Source organism: Halichoerus grypus, chromosome 9 (assembly GCF_964656455.1).
Source record: "Halichoerus grypus chromosome 9, mHalGry1.hap1.1, whole genome shotgun sequence".
Taxonomy (NCBI): domain Eukaryota; kingdom Metazoa; phylum Chordata; class Mammalia; order Carnivora; family Phocidae; genus Halichoerus; species Halichoerus grypus.
Window position 1 is genome coordinate 9,693,718 of NC_135720.1, and position 23,085 is coordinate 9,716,802.

At 51.5% G+C, this 23,085-nt stretch overlaps 1 protein-coding gene across 1 annotated transcript in view; it reads right to left on the reverse strand.

The window, feature by feature from the left end:
• SYNJ2 (synaptojanin 2) overlaps positions 1-23,085 on the reverse strand; it is a 73,767-nt gene that overhangs the window by 31,996 nt on the left and 18,686 nt on the right. Inside the window, exons 2-8 of the mRNA XM_078055856.1 lie at positions 19,408-19,682; positions 13,245-13,306; positions 8,031-8,127; positions 5,403-5,575; positions 3,906-3,987; positions 2,988-3,137; positions 2,745-2,910 (exon numbers count right to left, since the gene is read on the reverse strand). Of these exons, the coding sequence (XP_077911982.1) occupies positions 2,745-2,910; positions 2,988-3,137; positions 3,906-3,987; positions 5,403-5,575; positions 8,031-8,127; positions 13,245-13,306; positions 19,408-19,682 (1,005 nt within the window). The remainder of the gene's footprint in view (positions 1-2,744; positions 2,911-2,987; positions 3,138-3,905; positions 3,988-5,402; positions 5,576-8,030; positions 8,128-13,244; positions 13,307-19,407; positions 19,683-23,085) is intronic.

Below are 23,085 nucleotides of genomic sequence, written 5' to 3' on the forward strand. Positions count from 1 at the left end.
AAATAGCGACAGTTTTATTCTTTCTAATTTGGGTGACTTTTCTTTTTCTTGCCTAATGGCTGTGGGTTGGACTTCTAATATACGTTGAAAAAAAGTGGCAAGACTAGGCATCCTTGTCTTGTTCCTGATCTCAGATGAAAAGCTTTCAGCTTTTCACCATTGAGTGTAATGTTAGCTGTGGGCTTGTCATATATAACCTTCATTATGTTTAGGTAAATTCCCTCTACCCACTTTGTTGAGAGTTTTTATCAGGAATGGATGTTGAATTTTGTCAAATGCTTCTCCTGTATCTATTGAGATGATCAACAGGATTTTTTTAAAAAAGATGAGAGAGAGAGCGTGCACATGAATGGGGGGGAGGGGCAGAGGGAGAGGAAGCAGCAGACTCCCTGCTGAGCAGGGAACCTGACGCAGAGCTCGACCCCAGGACCCTGAGATCATGATCTGAGCCAAAGGCAGACACTTAACTGACTGAGCCACCCAGGCACCCTGATCAACAGGATTTTTATCCTTCATTTTGTTAATGTGGTATATCAGTTGATTGATTTGCAGATGTTGAACCATCCTTGCATCACTGGAATAAATCCCTCCTGCTGATCATTGTAAACGATCCTTTTGATGTGTTGTTGAATTTGGTTTGCCAATATTTTAATGTAGATTTTTATGTCCGTGTTCGTCTGTGACACCGGCCTACAATTTTGTGTGTGGGCGTGTGGCATCCTTGTCTGGTGTTGATATCAGGGTCATGATGGCCTCATAAAATGAGTTTGGAAGTATTCCCTCCTTTTCAATTTTTTTGGAAGAGTTGTGAAGGACAGATATTTAATCTTTGAATGTTTGATAGAATTCACCAGTGATGCTTTCAGGTCATGGGACTTATATGTATCGGGAGGGGGTTTTTTGGTTTTGGTTTTAATTTTCAGCCACTCTATTTTATTTTTTAAAATCTCTATGCCCAACAAGGGGCTCGAACTCACAACCCCGAGATCAAGAGTTGTGTGTTCTACCAACTGAAATAGCCAGGTGCCCCGGCTGGGAGGTTTTTGATATTTGATTCAATCTCCTTACTAATAATCGGTCTATCCAGATTTTGTATTTCTTCATGATTCAATCTTGGAAGAATGGTATTTATCCATCTCTTCTAGGCTGTCTGATTTGTTGGCATAGAATTATGTGTAGTAGTCTCCTGTGATCCTTTGTATTTCTGTGGTATCAGCTGTAATCTCTTCTCTTTCATTTCTGATTAGCGACCTCTCCTTTTTCTTGATTGGTCTGGCTAAAGTTTTATCAATTTTGTTTTATCTTTTCAAAGAACCAACTCATAGATCTTTCCTGCTATTTTTAATTCTTTATTTCATTTATTTTTCACTCTGATCTTTATTACTTCCTTCCTTCTACTGACTCTGGGCTTCATTTGTTCTTCTTTTTCTAGTTCCTTTGGTTGTAGAGTTAGATTGTTTGAGATTTCTCTTGTTTCTTGAGGTAGGCCTGGATTGCTATGCTCTTTCCTCATAGAAGTGCTTTTCTGTGTCCTAAAGATTTTGGTGTGTTGTGTTTCTGTTTTTGTCTCTAGGTATTTTTTTTTAAATTTCTCCCTTGCTTCTTTGATGACCCATCATTGGTCGTTCAGTAGCACATTGTCTAATCTCTACATTTTGTGTTTTTTTCCAGTTTTCTTATAATTGATTTCTAGTTTCATACCATTGTGGTCAGAGAAGATGCTTGATATGATTTCAATCTTCTTGAATTTATTAAGACTTGCTCTGTGGCCTAACATAGGACCCATCCTGAAGAATGTTCCATGTGTACTTAAGAAGAATGTGTATTCTGTTGGCTTTGGGGTGGAATGTTCTGCTTATGTCTGTTAAATCCATCTGGTCTAATGTGTTGTTTAAGGCCAATGTCTCCTTATTCATTTTCTGTCTGGATGATTTATCCATTGATGTAAGTAGGATATTAAAATCCCCGACTATTGTTGTATTGCTGAAATTTCTTCCTTTAGGCCTGTTAATATTTTAAATATCTTAGTGCTCATATGTTGGGTGCATATATATTTATACATGTTATGTCGTCTTGTTTAATGGACCCCTTTATCATTACGTAATGCCCCTTATCTATTTTTAGTCTTTGTTGTAAAGTCTTGTTTTGTCTGCTAGGAGTATAGCTACACCAGCTTTCTTTTTGTTTTCATTTGCATAAAACATCTTTTTCCATCCTTTCACTTTTTGTCTGCATGTCTTTTTTTTTTTTTTTTTTGAGAGAGAGAGAGAGCACGAGTGAGAGTGGGAGGGGGAAGGGGAGAGAGAGAATCTTAAGCAGGCTCCACGCTGAGCATAGAGCCTGATGCCCAATGCGGGGCTCGACCTCATGACCCTGAAATCATGACCTGAGCCAAAGTCAAGAGACAGACACTTAACTGACTGAGCCAGCCAGACGCCCCTGTACGTCCTTACATCTGAAGAATAAACTTTGTTCTTTCCTGAGCCTCCTTTTGTGGGTGTACATGACTGACCATCTCAAAAAAAATACAAACCGCAGCTCTAGGCTGCTTAAGTCCCGTGGTCAAGCTGAAGTCAGAGGCCAGAAGGGCAAAGCACGGAACAGCTCAGGAGAGTGTCTGCTCCCTGCCTTTTGGGATTACATGAGGAGGAGAGGGAAGGACTGGCTAGCACAACCCGCCCCCCCCCACACACACACTCCCTCCAGCTGCCAGGGCAGCTAGACATCTCCATGCAAGCCCTTACCCAGCAGGGCCGTGTTGTCCAGGAGCATCCTTCCTTTGTCTGCAGACTCCTCGGTGTAGACATCCCCAACTAGCAGCAGCTTGATGGCCTCCTGCTTCACCCCATCAAAGAAGTTGGACTGGATAGTGCGAGACACGGACCGGGCCCCGTCCTTCAGTTTCCCCACCTGCCATGAGCCAGACCAGAGGCCGTGAGACGGATCCATGCAGACCCTCCCTCTCTCTCCCTGTGGCCTGCCCCTACCTTGGCCTTCCCTTCCAGGGCCCGGCTGCCCGTGAACATCTTACTCAGGCTGTGCCCATTCAGAGACCACATGGCTTTGAAGGACTCCACAAAGCGGTCAGCGATGGGCTTTGAATTCAGCCCCAGGCTCTCGAGCTGCAGATGAAGGACCTGGATGAGAAGTAAGGGACAGACGTCATTGTCTTCTCACCTGGAAGCTCCTACCACCCCCAGCTGCTTCGGGTGAATGTCACCAGGCATCATCCCAGTGAGTTCCCGATTTGGCAGATGGTGGATCACTCTGTGCCCCTCCAGAGAACGGGGAATCCTTGCAGCAAAGAATGGGCTTCCTACCACAACTCACCCAACTTTATCCAACCTGGTCTTCATCATGCCACCAGCCCTCCTCTGGGCCCCTTACTCCTGACCTACTCCCCCATGCCCCAGCCCTGACCACCAGAGGGATGGAGAACAATCAGGGATAGCCTGGCAGACAGCAGTGACCCCACCCCTTCCCCCAGCAGTGAGCCAGGAGAGGCCAACCAGGCACTGGGCCAGCAGGCCACCAGACAGACTCAGGTCTCCCTCCCAGGCTGCAAATCCAGCCTCAGCTCAGCCAGCCTCACACATCCCTTGCCCAGTCCAACATTCACAGTAATCACCACAGAGAACCACTGCTTCTCAAGGTGGCCCCTGGCACCTTTGGGTGACCATGTCTGGGATGCATTCCACAAAGTGTGCCTACAAATGGGGCGAAGGCATACAGTGGTATGGGCAAGCCAGCCACCCAGGCAAACCTCGCTCTAAGATGCCTGGCACATCTCTGCCCCACGTTCCCACCGTTAGAAAGTTAGCCCAGCGATGTCCCCCTCATCTTGCCGATGGAGGCATGGGACATGACCCAGGTGGCCCAAGGGGCCTCGCACGGCAGGGACAGACCTCAAGTGCGATGAAGCTCTGCACTGTGTTGGTTCGGTCCAGGCAATCAAGGCAGTTCATCCGCAAAGTGCCTTTCTGAAAACTTAGGAAAACAAGAAATGCAAATGGTTACAAGTTGCTGAAGGAGCAATGGCCATAGCACAACAGCCTATGTTTGACGGCAGGCCTCCGAGAAAACTGGTGCCGACCCTCGCCTACTCTAGCAGCCCACCAGAACCCCCAGGGCACACCCTGAGGGACCCCAGCATGGAGTGGCACGCACACCTGGGTCGTTATAAAATACGCCAATTCTCATTATTTGCTGTACTCATGTTCTAGAAACTTCCCATGAACAATTAGCAAATTGAGGGGCGCCTGGGTGGCTCAGTCAGTTAAGTCTGACTCTCGGATTTCGGCTCAGGTCATGCAAGGTAGTGAGACTGAGCCCGGCGTTGGGCTCCCCGCTCAGTGGGGATTCTGCGTGAGAGTCTCTCCCTCCCCCTGCTCAAATAAATAATCTTAAAAAGAAAAAAACAATTAGCAAACTGACCCATCAGCAGATTGCAAATGCTGAACGACTGCTCCCAGGGGGATCTAGGGTTGGGTTCCTGCGGGCCTCTGCCCTCACACATTTTCACCAACTACTCAACACGTAACCTTGTTTAAGGCTGTGTCTGTTTAAAGGCACTTTGCTATTATCACTGATTGACCAACACTGACCTCCTAGCCAACTGCCCCCTAACACAGCTGCGCCAAGCTTCTCTGTCACACGTACCTTCCCCGTCAGACACATCACAACCGCCTCAGCTTGGAAACATCTTCCAGCTCTTGGCACTACATTGGGCGCCATTTTAAACAGTGAAATCACCAATAAAATGCACAAAAATGTGACCACGTGGCACCACGCAGACCACAAAAAGGACACTTTGCCGTCGGAGAGCTGAAACCAAGAGGCAGAGCGTCACCTGGTTCCCCCTCAGCTGGGAACATGATGTACTCAGGGACTCAAATTTTTCAGTTCTGAGCATGTCTGTGAATGACCCTGAAAGGGCCAGAAGTATTGATTTGGGGGTTACAAATAAATGTTCGCAATGGACCAATCTGCAAATACAGAATCTGTGAAGAATGAGGATCGACTGCATTGTGATTTGAGGAAAGTGGGCTTCCTTTTTCTGCTCAGCTCTGGGCAGGAAAATCCAGACCCCGGGCTCCTCGGGCAACGGGGCTGATGCCAGCTATCCGTCTTCACTCTCATGGGCTTTCCTCAGTTCGGACGGTAAGTTCTATGGTCGCCACAGCTCCACGTTTTCACCTAGTCCCTTTATTTATTATTTATTTTGCCAGAAAACCACGCTTTGCCACCTATTCACAAAACGCAAAAGCATGTTCTGAAGGCGGGAAGGGGAAGAAGGCGCTGGAACCCGGGACCCCCCACATCCCTGAGCCTGTGGTCCCGGAGACTGCAAGTGTAGCTGGTCACCCGGCACGAGGAGGAGGAGGACGCAGGCGGAGACTCACCGTGGACTTACATTCTCGCCCTTGGCGAAAACGTCCAGGTCATCCCAGTGCAGCTTCAACTGGGGCCTCAACAGGTTCTCCAATTTCTCTAGCTTCCCACCTTTGGCAAACTGATGGAAGTCGAAGTTGATCATAGGCGTGTCACCAGCGTGGCAAGAGGCCCAGAGCAGCTTCTGCAGGTGGAAAGGGAGAGAATGGCAGGAGAGCGAGGGAAGGGACACAGTGACCGCAAACCTCTCACGGCTGGGGGCGGGGAGGCTAACCGGGGAGCTCGCTAGGGCACACGCTTTAGCCTGAAGGCATATGGGGGGCCAAGCTGTCTATCCGTGCTGACCCTGAAACGGAAGAACAAAGGCTCGGAGGGCAATACTGCAAAGAGCATCTTGCCTGCAGTGGGGCAGGTCCAGCCCGGGCCAAAGACAGCCAGAGCAGCTCTGGTTCCCCGGCGCACAGCCCTGAACCGACATCACCCTCCCGCGGGGCTGCTGGGAGGGCGCCGAGGAGGGAAGGACCACTCTGTTCTGCTGGCACCCAGGTGCCACCGGCCCGCCAGGGACAGGGCAGCCCAGCAGGCTGTGGAGCTCATAATCCAGCTCCCTGTTGCCGTGGTAACCAGCCCCATCCTGACAAGTGTAAGCCTCAGGCGGGTGTGCTCGCTGGTGCCCAATTCTCCCATCAGGGTCCTCTGGGTCCAGCCCAGTGAGACTGCGGGATGGGGGTAACGCGTGCTCGGGGCCCGTGGGCCCAGGCTGGCGCAGGACCTGGAGGGGAGGCGAGGCCAGAGCCGGGAACGCACAGCAGGTGGGCTCCAGGCAGCGTGGTGTTCCTCACAGAGGCCTCCGTCCCACACGAGGAACCTCCCGGGCAGCTCTTGAGCTCTCTCAAGAGCCCTGTGGTAGAAGATGAACCTGCGGCCTCCTCAGGGCACCCGGCCTCAGGCCTGTCCCACCCTGCACCCTCCTGCATAGCTTCAGGTTAGACTTGTCCAGAGTCTCTAATGACCTTGAAAGACTAGAAGGGCTTTGGGCCTTCTGGTCCCTGCAACTCAAAGGGCCCATCCGCTGTGAGCCAGAATGCCAGTCAGCACATGGTTGTGACCATCCGGAGAGTCTTGCTAGGAAAAAGAAGTCCACGGAACTGAGTAGTGTACTCCTTCGCGACGTCCCATTTTGGAGTGAGCCCCTTGCCGGGTTGTGGCCTGAGGACCTCAGGTCGGCGGCTGGCGCACAGACCTCAGGGCTGAGGGAGCCACCGCTCGGTGTGACACCAGGGGGTCTCCTCCAGGCGGCACCCACCTCCTCCCTCCTCCCTGCCCAGCAGCCTGCCCTCCTCCACCTGGGCCATGGGACCACTGCTGCCTTCTGGCCCACTCGTGACAAAGAGCCCATCAGCAGGGGGCACCTCCGCTGACGGATGGGGTGCTGAGGACATCCCCTCTCCATAACTCAAGACATAAAGGGAAAAGAGATTCTGTTTCTTTCCTTCTTTTTCCTTAAAATAAGCCATCAGCATTGCTGCCAAGATGATTGGGAGGGGAGATACTCAGCAAGCTTATTGCCAACAGCAACAAACCAAACAGGATGAGCAGGTCTGGCCAAATGAAACTGGCCACCAGAAAGTCTGCTCTGAGCATATGGCCTTTCTGAGCTGGGCAGAAGGAGCACCCACTGGGCTCAGCTCCTACTGGCCAGAGGTCAGGAGTCAGAGAGGCAGCAAACGCTGCTTCCCAGGAGCTGAGGTCCGATTTCACTCCCCCCGGAAGGGGCTTCCTGGATCTTGGAACAGCCAGAGGGCTTTTCTCTGTTAAGTGGGGGACACGGGCCACTGGGAAAGGAACGTGGACGTCGCCCACAGCTCATTCTAGAGCTTTTCACCTAGCAGACTGAATACACTCGGGAGCTCTGGGAACAGGGAAAGGCCTCCGCGAGGTAGGTGGAGCTATTCCTTCAATTGGTTCCTTCCCTGCTCAGGCCCCCATCCCCCTACACCCCCCACCCCTGAAGCTGCCCAGAGGGGCCTGAGGGAGCCCATGGGGAGCCGGGCAAAGGAAGCTGCTTTCAGGGAGAGCCCAGACAGGGATGGAAGATTTGAAGGTTGAAGTTAGCGGGAGGAAATCCCGTTAAGACTCCTTGCTTTAAACTGAGCAGGAGTTCTGAACGACTGCTCCAGGCCCAGTGCCCTGCAGGTGTTCGGGTGAGTGCCAGGAGGCCCCGGCCAGGAGCAGAGCCAGACCAAGGAAGGAAGTGGAGCTCGGGCTCCCTGAGCAGTCAGGGAATGGGGGGCGCAGCCCACGTGTGTGTGCGTGTGTGTGTGTGTGTCCAAGAGAACCAGGGAGAAAGGCCTGGCTCTCCCCAGCCCTCCAAGCCCCAGGGGGAGCCCCAGAGGAAGTGCAGCTGGAGGTGGGAGATGCTTTGTTTGAGCAAATTCTCTAACCATCAGTTCATCAAAATTAAATTTCATATATCAGAAGCCCAAATCACCTAACACGACAGAGCTGGTGGGAAAGAACTCCCCAAGTGTGGTAAGAGCAGTGCTGTTCCCAGTCCTGCATGGAAGCGTGCCTCCGCACGGGGCCCTCGTGTCCCTCACCCACCGCCTCCCGGGGCCGAGAAGCAGCACGGCCTTTACCTTGAAGGCTCTGTTGAGCACCTCCTCTCCGCCTCTGCTCCCTAGCAGGTTTACGACCACTTGCTTCCCGTACTGCTCCTTCAGAAGCACCATATGCCTGCAATGGAACAGCGCAGCCCGTGACCCCGTGTCACCACACAGACTGGTGGCCCCAGCCTCGTGGACACGGGACAGCACGGTGACCCCGTGTCACCAGCACAGACTGGCGGCCCCAGCCTCGAGGACACGGGACAGCACGGTGACCCCGTGTCACCAGCACAGACTGGCGGCCCCAGCCTCGAGGACACGGGACAGCACGGTGACCCCGTGTCACCAGCACACAGACTGGCGGCCCCAGCCTCGAGGACACGGGACAGCACGTGACCCCGTGTCACCAGCACAGACTGGCGGCCCCAGCCTCGAGGACATGGGACAGCACGGTGACCCCGTGTCACCAGCACACAGACCGGCGGTCCCAGCCTCGAGGACACGGGACAGCACGGTGACCCCGTGTCACCAGCACAGACTGGCGGCCCCAGCCTCGAGGACACGGGATAGCACGGTGACCCCATGTCACCAGCACAGACCGGCGGCCCCAGCCTCAAGGACACGGGACAGCATGGTGACCCCATGTCACCAGCACACAGACCGGCGGCCCCAGCCTCGAGGACACGGGACAGCACGGTGACCCCGTGTCACCAGCACACAGACCGGTGGCCCCAGCCTCGAGGACACGGGACAGCACGGTGACCCCGTGTCACCAGCACAGACTGGCGGCCCCAGCCTCGAGGACACGGGACAGCATGGTGACCCCGTGTCACCAGCACACAGACCGGCGGCCCCAGCCTCGAGGACACGGGACAGCACGGTGACCCCGTGTCACCAGCACACAGACCGGCGGCCCCAGCCTCGAGGACACGGGACAGCACGGTGACCCCGTGTCACCAGCACACAGACTGGCGGCCCCAGCCTCGAGGACACGGGACAGCACGGTGACCCCGTGTCACCAGCACAGACTGGCGGCCCCACCCTCGAGGGCACAGGGTGCAGGAAGTATCTGCTTGGCACCAGAGGTCCGGGAGGAGCTGTTCCCCAGGTCCCAAAATTGGTTGGGGTGGTGGCCAGGGGGAGAAAACCAGTCTCTCCCAGCCACCAACCCCAGAGTCAGGGATAAGCGTGTCAACAGTCTGCACGCAAGGCTCAGGCCAAGAATAATTCACAGCCTATCAGACTTCTACATAAGCGTAACATCAGACGAAGGATATGCTGGACTTTCTGTAAAGGACCACTATTAAATCTAGAACAGCTAACTTGGCCTTTTATTAACAGAGCCCAAGAAGTGTGACATGCACATTTCTGAAATTAATCTCTAATTTCACTCGGTACCTTCCTTCTCTAAACTAGAAAAGCTGGTAGGAGGGTTAACCTCAGTGTCTGTTATCTAAGTGCCCTATTTCATTATGTGTAATTATGTGTAACCCAAGCAAGAAGGCACAGTAAAATTTCAGGCTTTAGGAAAATATTCATAGATCAGAGACTTTTAAAAATACGTATGTTGTGGGGTGCCTGGGTGGCTCAGTTGGTTGAGTATCTGACTCTCGGTTTTGGCTCAAGTCACAATCTCAGGGTCATAAGATGGAGCCCTGAGTCTGGCTCCATGCTCAGCGTGGGGTCTGCTTGAGATTCTTTCCCCCTACCTCGGCTCCTCCCCCTGCCCATGCTCTCTCTCAAATAAAAAATAAATGAAATCTTTAAAAAAAAATACACATGCTGAAATATTAGGGAAACACTAATATTTATCCTTTATCACTAGGTTTTGAAAAGTTAACTTTACAATCTTAATAATGGTAGGAATGCTTAAATGTAATATAAAAAAATATAAGGAAAAGACAATACAAAAAGCAGATGTAAGCCATATTTTTATCATGTAATCTTCATGCCTGAAGATAGAAAAAAGACTAGAAGATAGCACACCACAATATTAAAAGTGGTGGAATTTTATGTGACTTAAAATCTTTTTCTTCTTTATAGATTTTTGTATTTCCCAAATTCCTAGGATGACATTTTTTTAAGCTAATTAGCATAAAAGAACCAATTTTAGCCCAATAAAGGAAAAGATACTCTCTTACCAACTTTGAGGGGTAGCACCGTATAGTAGAATATGGATTCTGAAGGGGGTATTTTGAATTCAGGTCCTCTGCTGACTCGGTAAGGGCGAGCTCAAGGATGCACCTGGCAGCCCCGCCCTCCCTGTGGAGTCCCCGCCCCGGGAAGAGGTAGGGCTCAATCAGACTGGTGCAAACGGGGGCTTCTGCAAAGCCTGTGCTCGGGGTGAGGGTCTGAGAAGAGATGGAGTGTGCATGGCTCAGCCCCTCTGGGCTCTTCTGCGTCTGCCTGCCCGGGGAAGGTGTGTCCTGGCCAGAGGTCAGACACATGGAGCCAAAGGGCAGGCTCTGCTCTGGTGGCAAGTCTGAGTTGCCCAGCTCTGTTGGTCACTGAGCGAGCACCCATGATTTGGGGGTGAAACGCAGGGAAGCCCACTGTGGCCACACCTGCAAGCCGCCCCCCACAATGCAGCTTATCAGAAATAAGGCTGATGTGTGACCCTGTGTCTCAATAGGTTCCAAACCCAGAGTTGGAAGAGAAAGAATATCGCTCATCACACCAGCCCCAAGCACCCTTGATCAAATTATTCATCCCTTCTGAGCTATTCCTTTGTACCATAAAGCTAATCCTCCTCCTGTAAAAGGAGGGCTAAAAAGACAAATAAAAGTGACAAGTCAGTGCTTGGCACATGGGAGCTGGTTTTCCTTTCCTTTTTAAAAATTTTTATTTATTTATTTATTTGCAAGAGAGAGCAAGTAAGCACACAGAGGGAGAGGGAGAAGCAGACTCCCCGCTGAGCAGGGAGCCCAATGTGGGGCTCGATCCCAGGACCCTGGGATCACGACCTGAGCCGAAGGCAGACGCTTAACGACTGAGCCACCCAGGTGCCCTCCTTTCCTTCCTTTTAATTTTAAAATAAGATAATACACTTACTAGTGATACACTAAGACTCACCTCAGGGCTCCCAGGGGGAGTGCTGGAGTCCAGCCAGAGGCCAGCCAGACTCAGCCCGGCCTCCCTGCTCTGGGCACCCGGGGCCCTTCCCCTGCCTGCCCATCCGTTACCTTTGTGTGGAGCTCCTTGGAGAACTGGGGGGCTTTTCGGGACATGAGGAGTCGGGGACGCAGGGCGTAACAGAGCTGCCAGCAGGGAAACACACCCTAGGGTCCATCCCGGGACCACAGATGCAAGCAACTCCGCGCAAAGAGAGGGAGGAAGGAGTTGGGGGGGCCAGCATCCCGCACAAGTGAGAGAGACCCAGGCGCCGCCCCCCATGAAAAGTTAACACTTCCATCCAAACTCTACCAGCGAGACAAGATCCTCCTCAGGCCGGCACAGCCAAGGCCTGCTCAGTGCACCCCCTTCTCTCCCCCAGACGGCAGGTGGACAAGAGGTAACAGCGAACAACCTAGGGAACAGTACAGCACTGGCCACAGGTATTCCGTGCGTACCCAAACTACCCAGGGAAAGGGGTTTCGTGGGGGCAGGTTGTGGGGGTAAGGGATTTACTCTGGACCAAACACATCAAAGAAGGGAGAAACTCCTGAGAGTCCCCTGATGTGCCAGAGATGGGGCACCCCTCCAGGGGTCTGTAGCCCTGCCCCTCGGGACCCCCAGTGCCCCCTGCGGTGGGTCTGCTGGAGAATCATGTGCCCGAGCTCCTACACGGCACTGAAATGAGCGTATCGGGGCAGCACCCAACGTGAGGCTGGGCAGCTCCTCTCAGCTGCATCCCGGCTAGACCGCTTGAGGAAGGGAGCGTGCTGTGAGCCACATTTCCAGTCCCGTCAAAGGCCTTACGGTCTTGAATGGGCTTCTGCGAGAAGAGAGGGCCTATCCTCGGGGGCAGACACCACGCACTAACGGGATTTAAAAATATTTAAGTCGGTGTAAACATTCTTAAAATATATATATATATATTTTAAAAGCTCATCAACACAAGGCTTTGAAACAAGCCCAGCATGCATGTCCCTTCCCTTCTACTGTGGTCAGCTAGGGAGGAATCTCATTTTCAACTTCCTAAGGACATTTAATGCAGATCAGTGTCTCCAACAGCCATCTACACAATGCACAGAACACGCTAACAGCATTCTGAAAACAGGCAAGAGCATCTTCATATACACATACACCATGTGCTAATTCACGGTCACCGTCGGGCTGATGTGCCAGTCTGCGGTAAACAAGAGGATGCGCATGGATTTAACATCCAAATCAAGCTTCAGGCAGAATGATTAAAAAAAAAAAATCACTCTTGGAATTTTTACGACATTCACTAATTTTTAAGATTAGTATTTAGATTAAAAATGCAAATATTCTGGGGCGCCTGGGTGGCTCAGTCGTTAGGCGTCTGCCTTCTGCTCAGGTCATGGTCCCAGGGTCCTGGGATCGAGCCCCGCATCGGGCTCCCTGCTCTGCCGGAAGCCTGCTTCTCCCTCTCCCACTCCCCCTGCTTGTGCTCCCTCTCTCGCTGTGTCTATGTCAAATAAATAAATAAAATCTAAAAAAAAAAAAAAAAGCAAATATTTTAAGAAGCCATTAACTATGTCAAATATAAGTTACTGTTTAGTTGAGCGATAGCTATTCTTAAGAAAATTCCGTAACAGGAAACGTGTAATGGTCTAGTCTGTGGTTTAGAAAATGAACTGTGTATCTGCCAAATGGTTTTCTAGAACGATAAATCAAAAAGGAATAGTGAAATCTTTAGTAGTGGCAATTAGAAGTTGACAGTACTTTTATTTCTCACTTTATACCTTTCTATACTATGACCTTTTAAGTCTGGGAATATCATCGCTTTTAAAGGAAAAACAAGCAGCCACAAATATCCTATAATTTAGGTTATCCCTTGTTAACTCGGACAAAGGGATAAAGCTTCATTAAAGAACAAACTGGTAAGATAAAATCATTGCCAAGGGTTACCTCAGTATTAATGAACTTTCAGGAAAACCTGAGAGCCACTAAAAATCCCGTTTTGTACACTCCCCTCTTGCCCAAAGAACCAAAGTAAAAGGCAGATGCAGGTCCAGGGTTTGGGGCCCTCCCCTCCCGCTGTCCCCTGTGCTTCTGTCTGGTGTGTGGGGGGGAAGATTCTCAAAAGGATGACAGGCTTAGAATGGTGCCAAGCAATCCTACCTGTCGAAAGCAGGGGCGTTGGCTTCTAGGCCTCTGTTGAGTCTCAGATGATGAGAGCCAACCTAAAGCAAAGAGAAGTAACACTAGTGATTCTTCCTGCTCCATGAACCCAGGAAGTGATGGTCTTCCCCGTCCCCCTCGCTGCCAGCCAGGCTACCGCGGCAGCCTCTCGCCCCTTCTGTGGCCCATGCACAGGTCTGGAAGGCCAGCCTTGAACTCAGGTCCTGAAGCCCGAGTCTGGCTCAGGTGCAGCCCATCCCAACTGCCGCATGGACCCCATGCTGGCTGGAATTCTTCCAAAGGCAGAAGAGAAACTTCAGGGTCAGCCGATGAGACCCATGTCAGATCTGCAAACTTTTCCACACTGCAGAGGTGAACCTAAGCCAACCAGGGAGAGAGAAACCACTTCTCAGCCTCCTCTGCAAGTCTGGGGACCTTGACCACCCTAAAATCTGAGTTATAACTAGCTGTAAACTAAGATGCCTTATGATTTAGAATTACCTATTTAACATCAAAAGTTTAAAAAACAAACTTAAAATTATGTATTGTTATTGGGGCCAGCTTGAAAAAGCTCTCCCTGGACAAATCTGGGACAGTGTGAGCACTGAACTACAAAGGACAGTAATGGATTATAATCTGACGACTGAAATAGGAATTCATAAATCTCTACAGATGAGAGCTGGCTGACTGGGTGGATGAGTGGACAGATGAACGGACAGGGAGGTGGGCAGGTGGATGGGGGGAAGGGAGGGCTCTTCCTTATAGTAGAACACCAATCGATAAATGTGGATACAGTGGTGGAAAAATCACCATTTTACAACCATCATAGTAAAGAATGGTTCAGCAAAAATCACCTGTTGATCATAAATGTTCAGGGAGAGTCTGATGGGAATAGGATACTAGCATGGTCTGAGTCTCTCATAGATGCTTATTAGTTGAAAAGGAAGACACAGTAACTTATATATATAGGAAAGAAACTGAGTAGCACCGTGCCTGAGTGATGGAAATTAACATCACTAATGAGGGGGCACATGGACACCGTGGGACACGGATGGGACACTCTGACAAGGATGTGGTGGTGTCAGAGATCCACACCATGAACCCAATCATAATAAAACACCTGGAAACCCCCACGAGGCACCTTCGATTTAAAGAAAAAGACCTGCATTCTCCAAAAATGTCAGTGTCCAAGAGACAGAAGGCAGAGGAACTGATCCAGATCAAAGGAGACTAGAGACGTGACAATGACACGCGGGGCAGGATCATGTCCCAATCCCCGACCAAAGGGGGAAAGGTGCCATGACGGACAGTATGGGGACAACTGATAAATCTTGAATGTGGACTGCAGGTCAGTTTAGAGCATCACGTCATACCTGCTGACCGTGTACCCATCCCGTGCTGATCAAGAGAACACATCTACCTTTAGGAAAAACGTCCTGACGTATTAAGTAAGGAGACGTGACGTAAGCAACCCGCTCTCCAGGGATTCGGAAAATAGAGGATCACACGTGTGTGGGCAGCAAGGGGTTCACATCAAGTGAATCTGGGGACAGGATGCATGGGAGTTCCCCCTACTGTTCCTGCAACTTTTCTGTAGGTCTGGAATTATTTTAAGATAGAACGTTTCTTGAAGTGCATTGTTCGGCTTTGCTGGTGATGGAGCTTTACAAACGTGGTGTCATCAGGCTTGTCCGCACCATCGGGGGCCACTGTTGAGTGTGGACCGAGCGTTATTTCCAAGTTTTCCTGCCATAGGTCACACATCTGTCCCTCTTCATACCTGAGGAAAGAGCCACTCTAGACAACGGGCTTCTCAGCAACAGATTTAGAAATCACTGGGATTAGGCGTGTCCGTCTAAATGATTCTATAAATAAAGTCCCAAGTCCCTTTTGGTCCTAAGAAATCTTGGGAGTCCTTAGGAGAGGCTCCATCAATCACTTCCACTTTGCTGTTGTGTTTATTCTGCGCTCCTTTCCCCAAAGGCATTAATACTTGGCTGAGGGAATGCGAGACTTCATTCCCAAAACCCGCACAGCCCGAGTTCTGAGAAGACTGCTCTCTCCGGCACTCTGAGGCCAGTCAGCTCCTGTCTTCGGAACTCACAAGGCAGGCACCGGCAGAAAGCAGGCCCACGTTCCTCTGAGCCACCATCCTCGAGATCCCGGAGGGCTGAAGCCCAAGAGAAGGGGCTGCTTGCTGCACGGTCAGCCTGTCCGTCCGGACGAGAAATCTCCCCTGGATAAGCTGCGGCTGTTCTCAGAATCCTTCCTGGGGGAAGGCAGTAAGGGGAGAGTAGAAAAACAATGGTCCAGGGCTCAGAAGCCTGGTGTTTAGTGACAAGTTCCATTACTGGACATGTCTGCCTCTCCTCGAATCACAACCCAAAGTTTCTTCTTCTATACCCAGTGCAGCCAAGTCGGGGCGCCCCCCCTTTAGCAGCTCCTGGAGTAAAACATAAACTCCTTAGTGTCTCCATCTGGCCCCTGCCTGCCCTTCTGGTCTGATGTCTGGCCACGGCCCCCATGCCTTGGGCTGTGAGCAGCAAGCCTTGCAACCCCCTGGACACGCTGAGACCACTGGGCCGCCACACCCGCACGTGTGGTCGCCTCTGCAGGCTGCCTTCCTTGCCTGGGCGATGTGGCCCCATCCCTACCGAGTCGGTTCAGACACTCACCCCCTCAGCTGGCCGAGCTGACCCTCCCCACAGCTGCCCCAGGGATCTTGGCCTCCTCTTTCATGGGCTCTACTCACACCAGCCTGTCATGACCTCCTCCCGAAGGCAGGGGCTATGACGTAAAGTGCCCCCACGTACCCACAGATGCTCAGTGAGTGTCTCTGGGATGAACGAATGGCTTGCTCTGAGGGCGGGGCGATGGGACACCAGGAGCCTCGTCCTTGGGCCTCATCTTGATAGAGAGACACGCCCACCTCACAGGTGAGGCTCTCATTCCGCTCTCTGGGTGCAAAGAGCCATGCTCTCCCAATGCAACCTGTGTTCTTGTCTCCTAGATGGTATAACTTACGTTAAAAATATTAACAGCTACCACTTGTGTGCCCTCCGGGTTCTGGAAACTGCACTGAATTCTACTATGCGCCGTGACATAACCTCTCTATAACCCCGTGAGGTCAATTGTTAACCCCACTTACAGAAGAGTAAACTAAGGCTGGGCAAAGATAGGAACTTATCAGGTTTTTTTGTTTTTGATAAGAACCTTACTCTGAGATAAAAACTTGTCGAAAGAATAGGGTCCCTAAGCCAGGGAACCAGAACTTGAACTGGAACCAGGGCCTATCATGGCGAAGTTTATGCTCTGAATCACAGCAGAAGCTGCCTCAATCGTGGTTCTCTGGGCGATGGCTGCCGGGAAACACAGGAGCTCGCTCGTGCCAACACACAAGACCCGGGGCCCTCAGTGCGTGTGCGACTCTCTCCCAGATTCGGTTCGTTTGCATTAGAAGGCTCTTTCCCTGACCTCAACGTCTTATTTTTGAAACTGTTGCGCTACAAGGCATCCCACATCCTTTTGGGGACCAAAAAAAGTACAACCACACAAAGGAGCACATACATGCCATGTACCCAAGAGCCTAGTGAACAGGGCGTGACAGGGAGGAGGCGAGTGTAGGCAAGGTGGGAACAGCAGAGGGGACTAATCTGCATCCTCCTCCAACTGCTGACGTCCTAGGAAGCTTCCAGAGACCTAACTCACCTTGGCAAGCCCCGTCTGTACACGCATGTTACAGGGGAGGAAGATTCTAAAGTGACAGGGGAGCAAAATCTTCAACGGACTAAGAGTATAGAAAAAATATACTCTCTCACTAACCATACCAGGACAGCAATTAGCTTTAAGTGTTAAGATTTCAGTGTGGCTATTTATAAACTGCAAAGCTGTTTACATGGTAAAGAGGAAATTGTGAAAGGTACACGGTGGCTCGAAATGGCGTCAGGATCCAGGAGTTTGTAAGGAAGGCACCACTGCAGTGAAAACGTGCTGACAAATCATCATCCTGAGTCCCCTCTGCCCGTCCCCACCCCTGTGCCCTATCCCTGGGAGAGTGCATCGGTTTCCAGGGAGAGCCCCCGAGGGTGCAACACTGCAACTTAAAATGCAAGTTGTCTGCCCAAAAATCTTTGCATTTTTCATCTAACCTAAGAAGGAGGGGAGAAAAACAACCAGAATCCATCCTTGGGCTTGCCATTGATAATTCAGAGAGGAGGGTGACTGCAGACCATCACCGAACCCGGTCGCCCGGCCATCCCAAATCCTGATCTCAGGGTCAGCGTCGGAGGTCAGAAGGACCCAGAACTGGACACAGGGGCGAAGGGGATGAATTTCACAGGCTCCTTCCCGAATTCCAAGACTATCACGACCATCCCCAATTTCTGGATTTCTTAAAGTCTCCACGTGCAACCTAACATTGTCTCCTGCTTCCTTTTTATCTCCTACTCACTTGATGTTTGCTTTTTATTCTTCTAAATACAGAGCTCCAGAAGCTCCAAATCGAAAGAAAATCAAGTTTCAAAAACCCTTTTTGGAATGTCCCGAACGGGTGTATCTATAAAGAGAAAGTAGACTGACTGTTGCTTCGGCCTCAGGGAGAGCTGGGAGGGCATGGCAAGGGGTGACGCCCAGCAGGGACAGGGTTCTTAGCGGTGATGAGTCCTCTAAAATTAGACCACGGTGATTGGCTCCATGACACTATAAACCCCTAAAGCACTAAAAACCACTGAACTGTACGCTTTAAATGGGTGGAGTTTATGGTATATAAATTAGATCACAGGGCGCCTGGGTGGCTCAGTTGGTTAAGCGACTGCCTTCGGCTCAGGTCATGATCCTGGAGTCCCAGGATCGAGTCCCGCATCAGGCTCCCTGCTCAGCAGGGAGTCTGCTTCTCCCTCTGACCCTCCCCCCCTCATGCTCTCTATCTCATTCTCTCTCTCAAATAAATAAATAAAATCTTTAAAAAATAAAATAAAATAAAATAAATTAGATCACAATACAGCCATTTAAAAAAACTGTTTTGGGATGAGCTCCAGAATCATCTCTGTCCTAATCATCCTCAGGAGTGTCTGTCTATGCCGCCACGTAATGCCACCAGCCAGCCTCATACATCTTAGCTGTTCCTTTCTGATGGGAAGACTGAAGGCTAAAAAGGCTTCTCCCTCCACCAGAAGTCAGATCCCACAGGAGACCCTCACGCCTCCACCTCCCTCCAAGAACTGACGTGGTTCCTTATCAAGGCTGTTAACGGCACGACAGCCACGTGGACAAAGTGCCTTCTGCTGCCACGGGGTCAAGTCAAGGGCTGGGGAGAGACCCAGTGGTGGCAAACAGCCCCCAAGACCCTGGCAGATGGCCCTGAGCCTCTTGAGGCGCTGCTGACAGCCCAACCGCCAACACACAGCGCCCTTGGGAAGGGGAGCCGGAACCACAGAGGCCTGGGCAGGGAGGTCTTCTGGGCACACAGGCGATCGCTTGGGCCAGAGGGCAAGATCTGGGGTCGATGCTGAGGAACCTCAGACCCACCCGGCCCATGACCCTCCGGAGGAGGAACTCGCGAACGAAGCAGTGCACAGTTCCGCGGACGACAAACGTGTCCTTGGAACGTGGTGCCACGCCCTGAACTCTTCCCAGGAGACAGAACGCCAAATACCTCTGGCACGGACCAGAGCCCTGTTTTAGACTGCAAGGTGTATTTTTAGAAATCACGAGAAAGTTCCGTGCCATTCTCACGTGTCCCCACAGCAGGTACCTCCCTCCGGCCATCGGACCTGCTGCACGGCCCGAAAACCTTTCAAAGGATGGTCTCAGCTCTCAAAAAACATCTTTGGCTGTGTTCTCCATACACTGAACTTGGGGACTAACAAAGTAATTCCACTCAATTACGTTATGTGGCTTGCTTATCAGCAAAGACCTCCCTTCCCACGTCACCCGCATTAACAGCAAGCTCAGGGTCAGAAAATTACACACGATGTATACATTTCTGTATATAAACACCACACACACACACACGCGAACACACACATGTGCAGGCTTCGGCAGCTCAGCTCAATCCAACGGACCTGAGGAACGAGCCTAGAAACTGAAGGAAATACGGTTAAAAGAAACAAACCACAGTTGTTCAGAAGAGAGAGGCAGGTGACTTACTTTTTTTATTACCTACCTGAAGCCCGGGCTGCTCCCAAAACAGTGGAACGGAGCCTCTGATCTGGACAAAAGACGACACTCCATCATCCATGTAAATCGTCTGCACCACAAGGAAACATAAAGGGAAAGTATTCCTCAATGAAACTGAATGTCCTGGGGCCGGGTAATGGGATCCGGCCGCCTGAGACCCGACACCAGCCCGAATGAAGGGCAGACAGCGGACTTCTGTGCCCTCGGCTCCCCTGGCCAGCCTGGCCTCGCTGTTCCCTGACCCAAGGCCAGCCCCGTGTGCTCACGGGCATGCTGATGGCTGACCAGCCTCCAAGGAGTCTGGAGTGGGCACAGGGCCTCCTGGGGAGAGCCGCAGCTGCCCGGGACTAAACACAGCCTTACCCAGCTCCCTGGAAAGCCCAGCAATGCCTCCCCGCTCCCCACTGTAGGAACAAAAGCAAATGTGCTCTGGAATTTAACTAAGACTTTCCTTAGAGCCCTCTATTTTCAGCTTGTCAACTAGCTAAGTAGCAGAGAGCAACTGCAAAGGGATGGATGAAACAAACAAGCTTCGGCCAAAAGACCCAGGTGATCACACGAGTTACTGACGCTGCACCTGACAACACAGGTCAAGACTTGACTTGAACTTGCAGTTGCTTCTGGCCCTATGCCACTGTGTTCTTAAACCCATCACTAAGTCAACATACATCGCACAGCCTCCACAGGCTTCCAGTGGGGAGCGCCTGCCTAGAAGCAGAGGATACTCACTCGCTAAAGAACAGACCTCCTCCCCCACCACACACACCGTTACTTCGGGGTGTACCAGCTCATCTACCTGCAGCACCCCCCCGACATTGTATGCAAGGGAGTGTTACAGGGACGAGAAGCGCGGTCCTGAGCATCACGAGGGGAGGCTGCGGAGACTATCAGATGCACTGCCCTTTATCTGAGTAATTCTACCCTGGCCTGGCAGGGCCAGCCTCGGCTATGCTGCTGATCCTTTCCATTTCTTACCAGCCTGCTCCCTTACAGGGTAGCTTTCTGTGCGGCTAGATCACGCTCAGATCACACATGCATTAGTAATTCTGCAGCGGCAGAGGACCTGAGCATCAGACGCGCAGCTCCCTGGGACAACAGGAATTATGGGAGCCTGGCAGCTACAGAGTTGAGTTGAACTCCTTTTTCCAAAGGGAAAAGCACTGGGTTAAGAACTTGTCTGTTTCCAGATATGGACTACCAGCAAATTTGCTACATCCTATTATTCTACTAAAAACAAAACAAAACAAAACAAAACAACATAAAAACCAAAAACCAAAACCAGGAGCACCTGGATGGCTCAGTCCGTTAAGCCTTCAACTCGGGTCATTATCCCTGGGTCCTGGGATCAAGACCCACACTGGGCTCCCTGCTCAGCGGGGAGTCTGCTTCTCCCTCTGCCTCTGCCCCTCCCCCCAGCTCGTGCTCACTCTCTCTCTCTCTCATAAATAAAATCTTAAAACAAAACAAACGACCAAAACCAGAAGAAAGTAGCAGATTGCTTAAACTAATAGGCACGTTGACTACAGGGAGATGAACAGCTTACAGGTCCAGATTAGTGAGAAAGAAACCAATTTAGCCAACATTTCTCTATAAGGATAGCCCTTAACAGTGCCAGGACCTCATTTAAGCTATGGAACTATTACCCTTCACTTTAACACGTGCTAAATGAGCTACTTCTAGCATCAGACCACACCCCTCTTGAGACGGAACTTGCACAGGCAGAATGGGCTTCAGAAAATACCCCCCAGGAGGCCCGACACTCCAGACCCCACCCCTGCGACAGGAAGAAAAGATGCCTCTGATTTCTCCACTCCTCCCTCCCACATGAAGTTATTCCAGTTCTGCGTCCCATTCATCATCAGGACCACCTTCTTTGTTGCCAAGGTGATAAGACAAAGCCAGCAGTGGATTTGTGGTGCTTTCCTTCCTGAGCTAAAGAACAGAGGTTTTAATACTTCTGGCAGACTCGATGCTTCGCCTCCCAGAAGTGGTTTTCACAGAGGGCATCGGGATCCTGGGGGGGAGGGGAGAGGAGGGTGGAGCAGGGAAGCGGGTCAGCTCATGGGCTCTGGGACAGCACCTTCTACCTGCCAGCTCCCATGTGCCCTGCAGGGTGACCCTGGGCATGTTCTTTAACCACGTTGGGCCTCAGTTTCCCTCTCTTGGTGAAGTTACTGTTACCTGGTCACAGGGAGGAGTAAATGAGTAATGAGGGAAGGTGATCCCAGTGCAGGGTGGTGGTTCACTGCTCTTAAGGGCAGGAGAGCACTGCCCAGGAGTGTGGATGAAGCCCCTGCAAAGGACTGACAGACTGGGCAGGGGTCAGAGCACTGGGGGGGCAGGGCTTAGGCTGTGGGGAGCGGGACTGTAGGGACACACAAGGGGTGGGAGGGAGTCCACCATGGCTGAGCGGTGGTGAGCCCAAGCTGGGCCTGGGACACCCTGGCCTTGGCAACTCAGTGGCCCCTTTCACGGAGTGGTGGGAGCAGAAACCCAAGGACTCTAAAAAGAAAGAGATAATGCAGGGAGACTCGCAAGCCAGCAGATACTCTTTTATCTGAAAGGCTTTTGCTCAACTTCCATTTCCAGGTGAGGTGTTTGCAAACCAGTGCTTTTCAAGTCTGCTGCATTCCTGGGAAGACACGCAGACATCCTCGCTTTCCCGGATTGATCAGTGGCCTTATCTTCAATAGCCAAATACTTGTCCTCTTCTTTTTTTTCTTTTGGTAGACCAAAGGGACTTTCTGGGGTTTGTTTTTCTGCATGGTGAGTCACGGCTGCAGAGCAGTCCTACCAGGTATTACTCACAGCAGAGCCGAAAGGACTCCAGGCTTCTTCCCAGGAAGACTGAGATGAGGTCCATACCTGCACACATGCGTGCACCACACACACACACACAAATGCACACACACAAAACACCCCCCACAAACACGCACTCACACACCACACACCAATGCACACACCTGCGCGTGCACACACACACGAACCCTCCCCCCCAAACATGCACACTTACACACTACACATGCACGTGCACAAACATGTGCACACACACACGGCCTGCCTTGGCGGAGAAAGCTTGTTCATTCCTCTTCGGAAAAATGTTAAAGCAAGGCAGAGTGGGTGGTGCTGAAAGCATCTCCCTCTTCTGGCTCCCTGAACATTTAATTTAGGAAGGACCCCGCCTCAGGGGACCCACCTGCTCTCTGTCTAGTCCGACCATTTGCAAAGGGGCACGGCACAACAATTCGTCAGCCACCTTCAAGCATTTAGTGAAGGACTCCCACTCCCATGTGGCCACAGGCTGGGGTCTGAAGAGCCTCACTTCTGTAGCAGGGGCCTGGGATCCATGGGCAACTGCCCAGAGGAGCCAAGCAGACCCAGCTGAGACCCCTTCCTGCTGCAGCCCAGCACCCACTTTCCTCCAAGATACTGCCTGCCACTCTCTGGTGAGGAGCCCACATTCCAAAGCCTGCCCTTCTTCCAAGGTCAGGTCACAAAGCAGGCAACACCATGCTACCGGAACGAACCAACCCCACTCTGCCCACGGCGTCACTTTGATTCGAAGGCCTCAGGAAGCAATGCACACTCTGCCGTCACCCTGAGCAAAGCCACCAGGACTGCAGGCAGGTGCACACTACCCCATAGCACCATCCTTTCCCAGGCC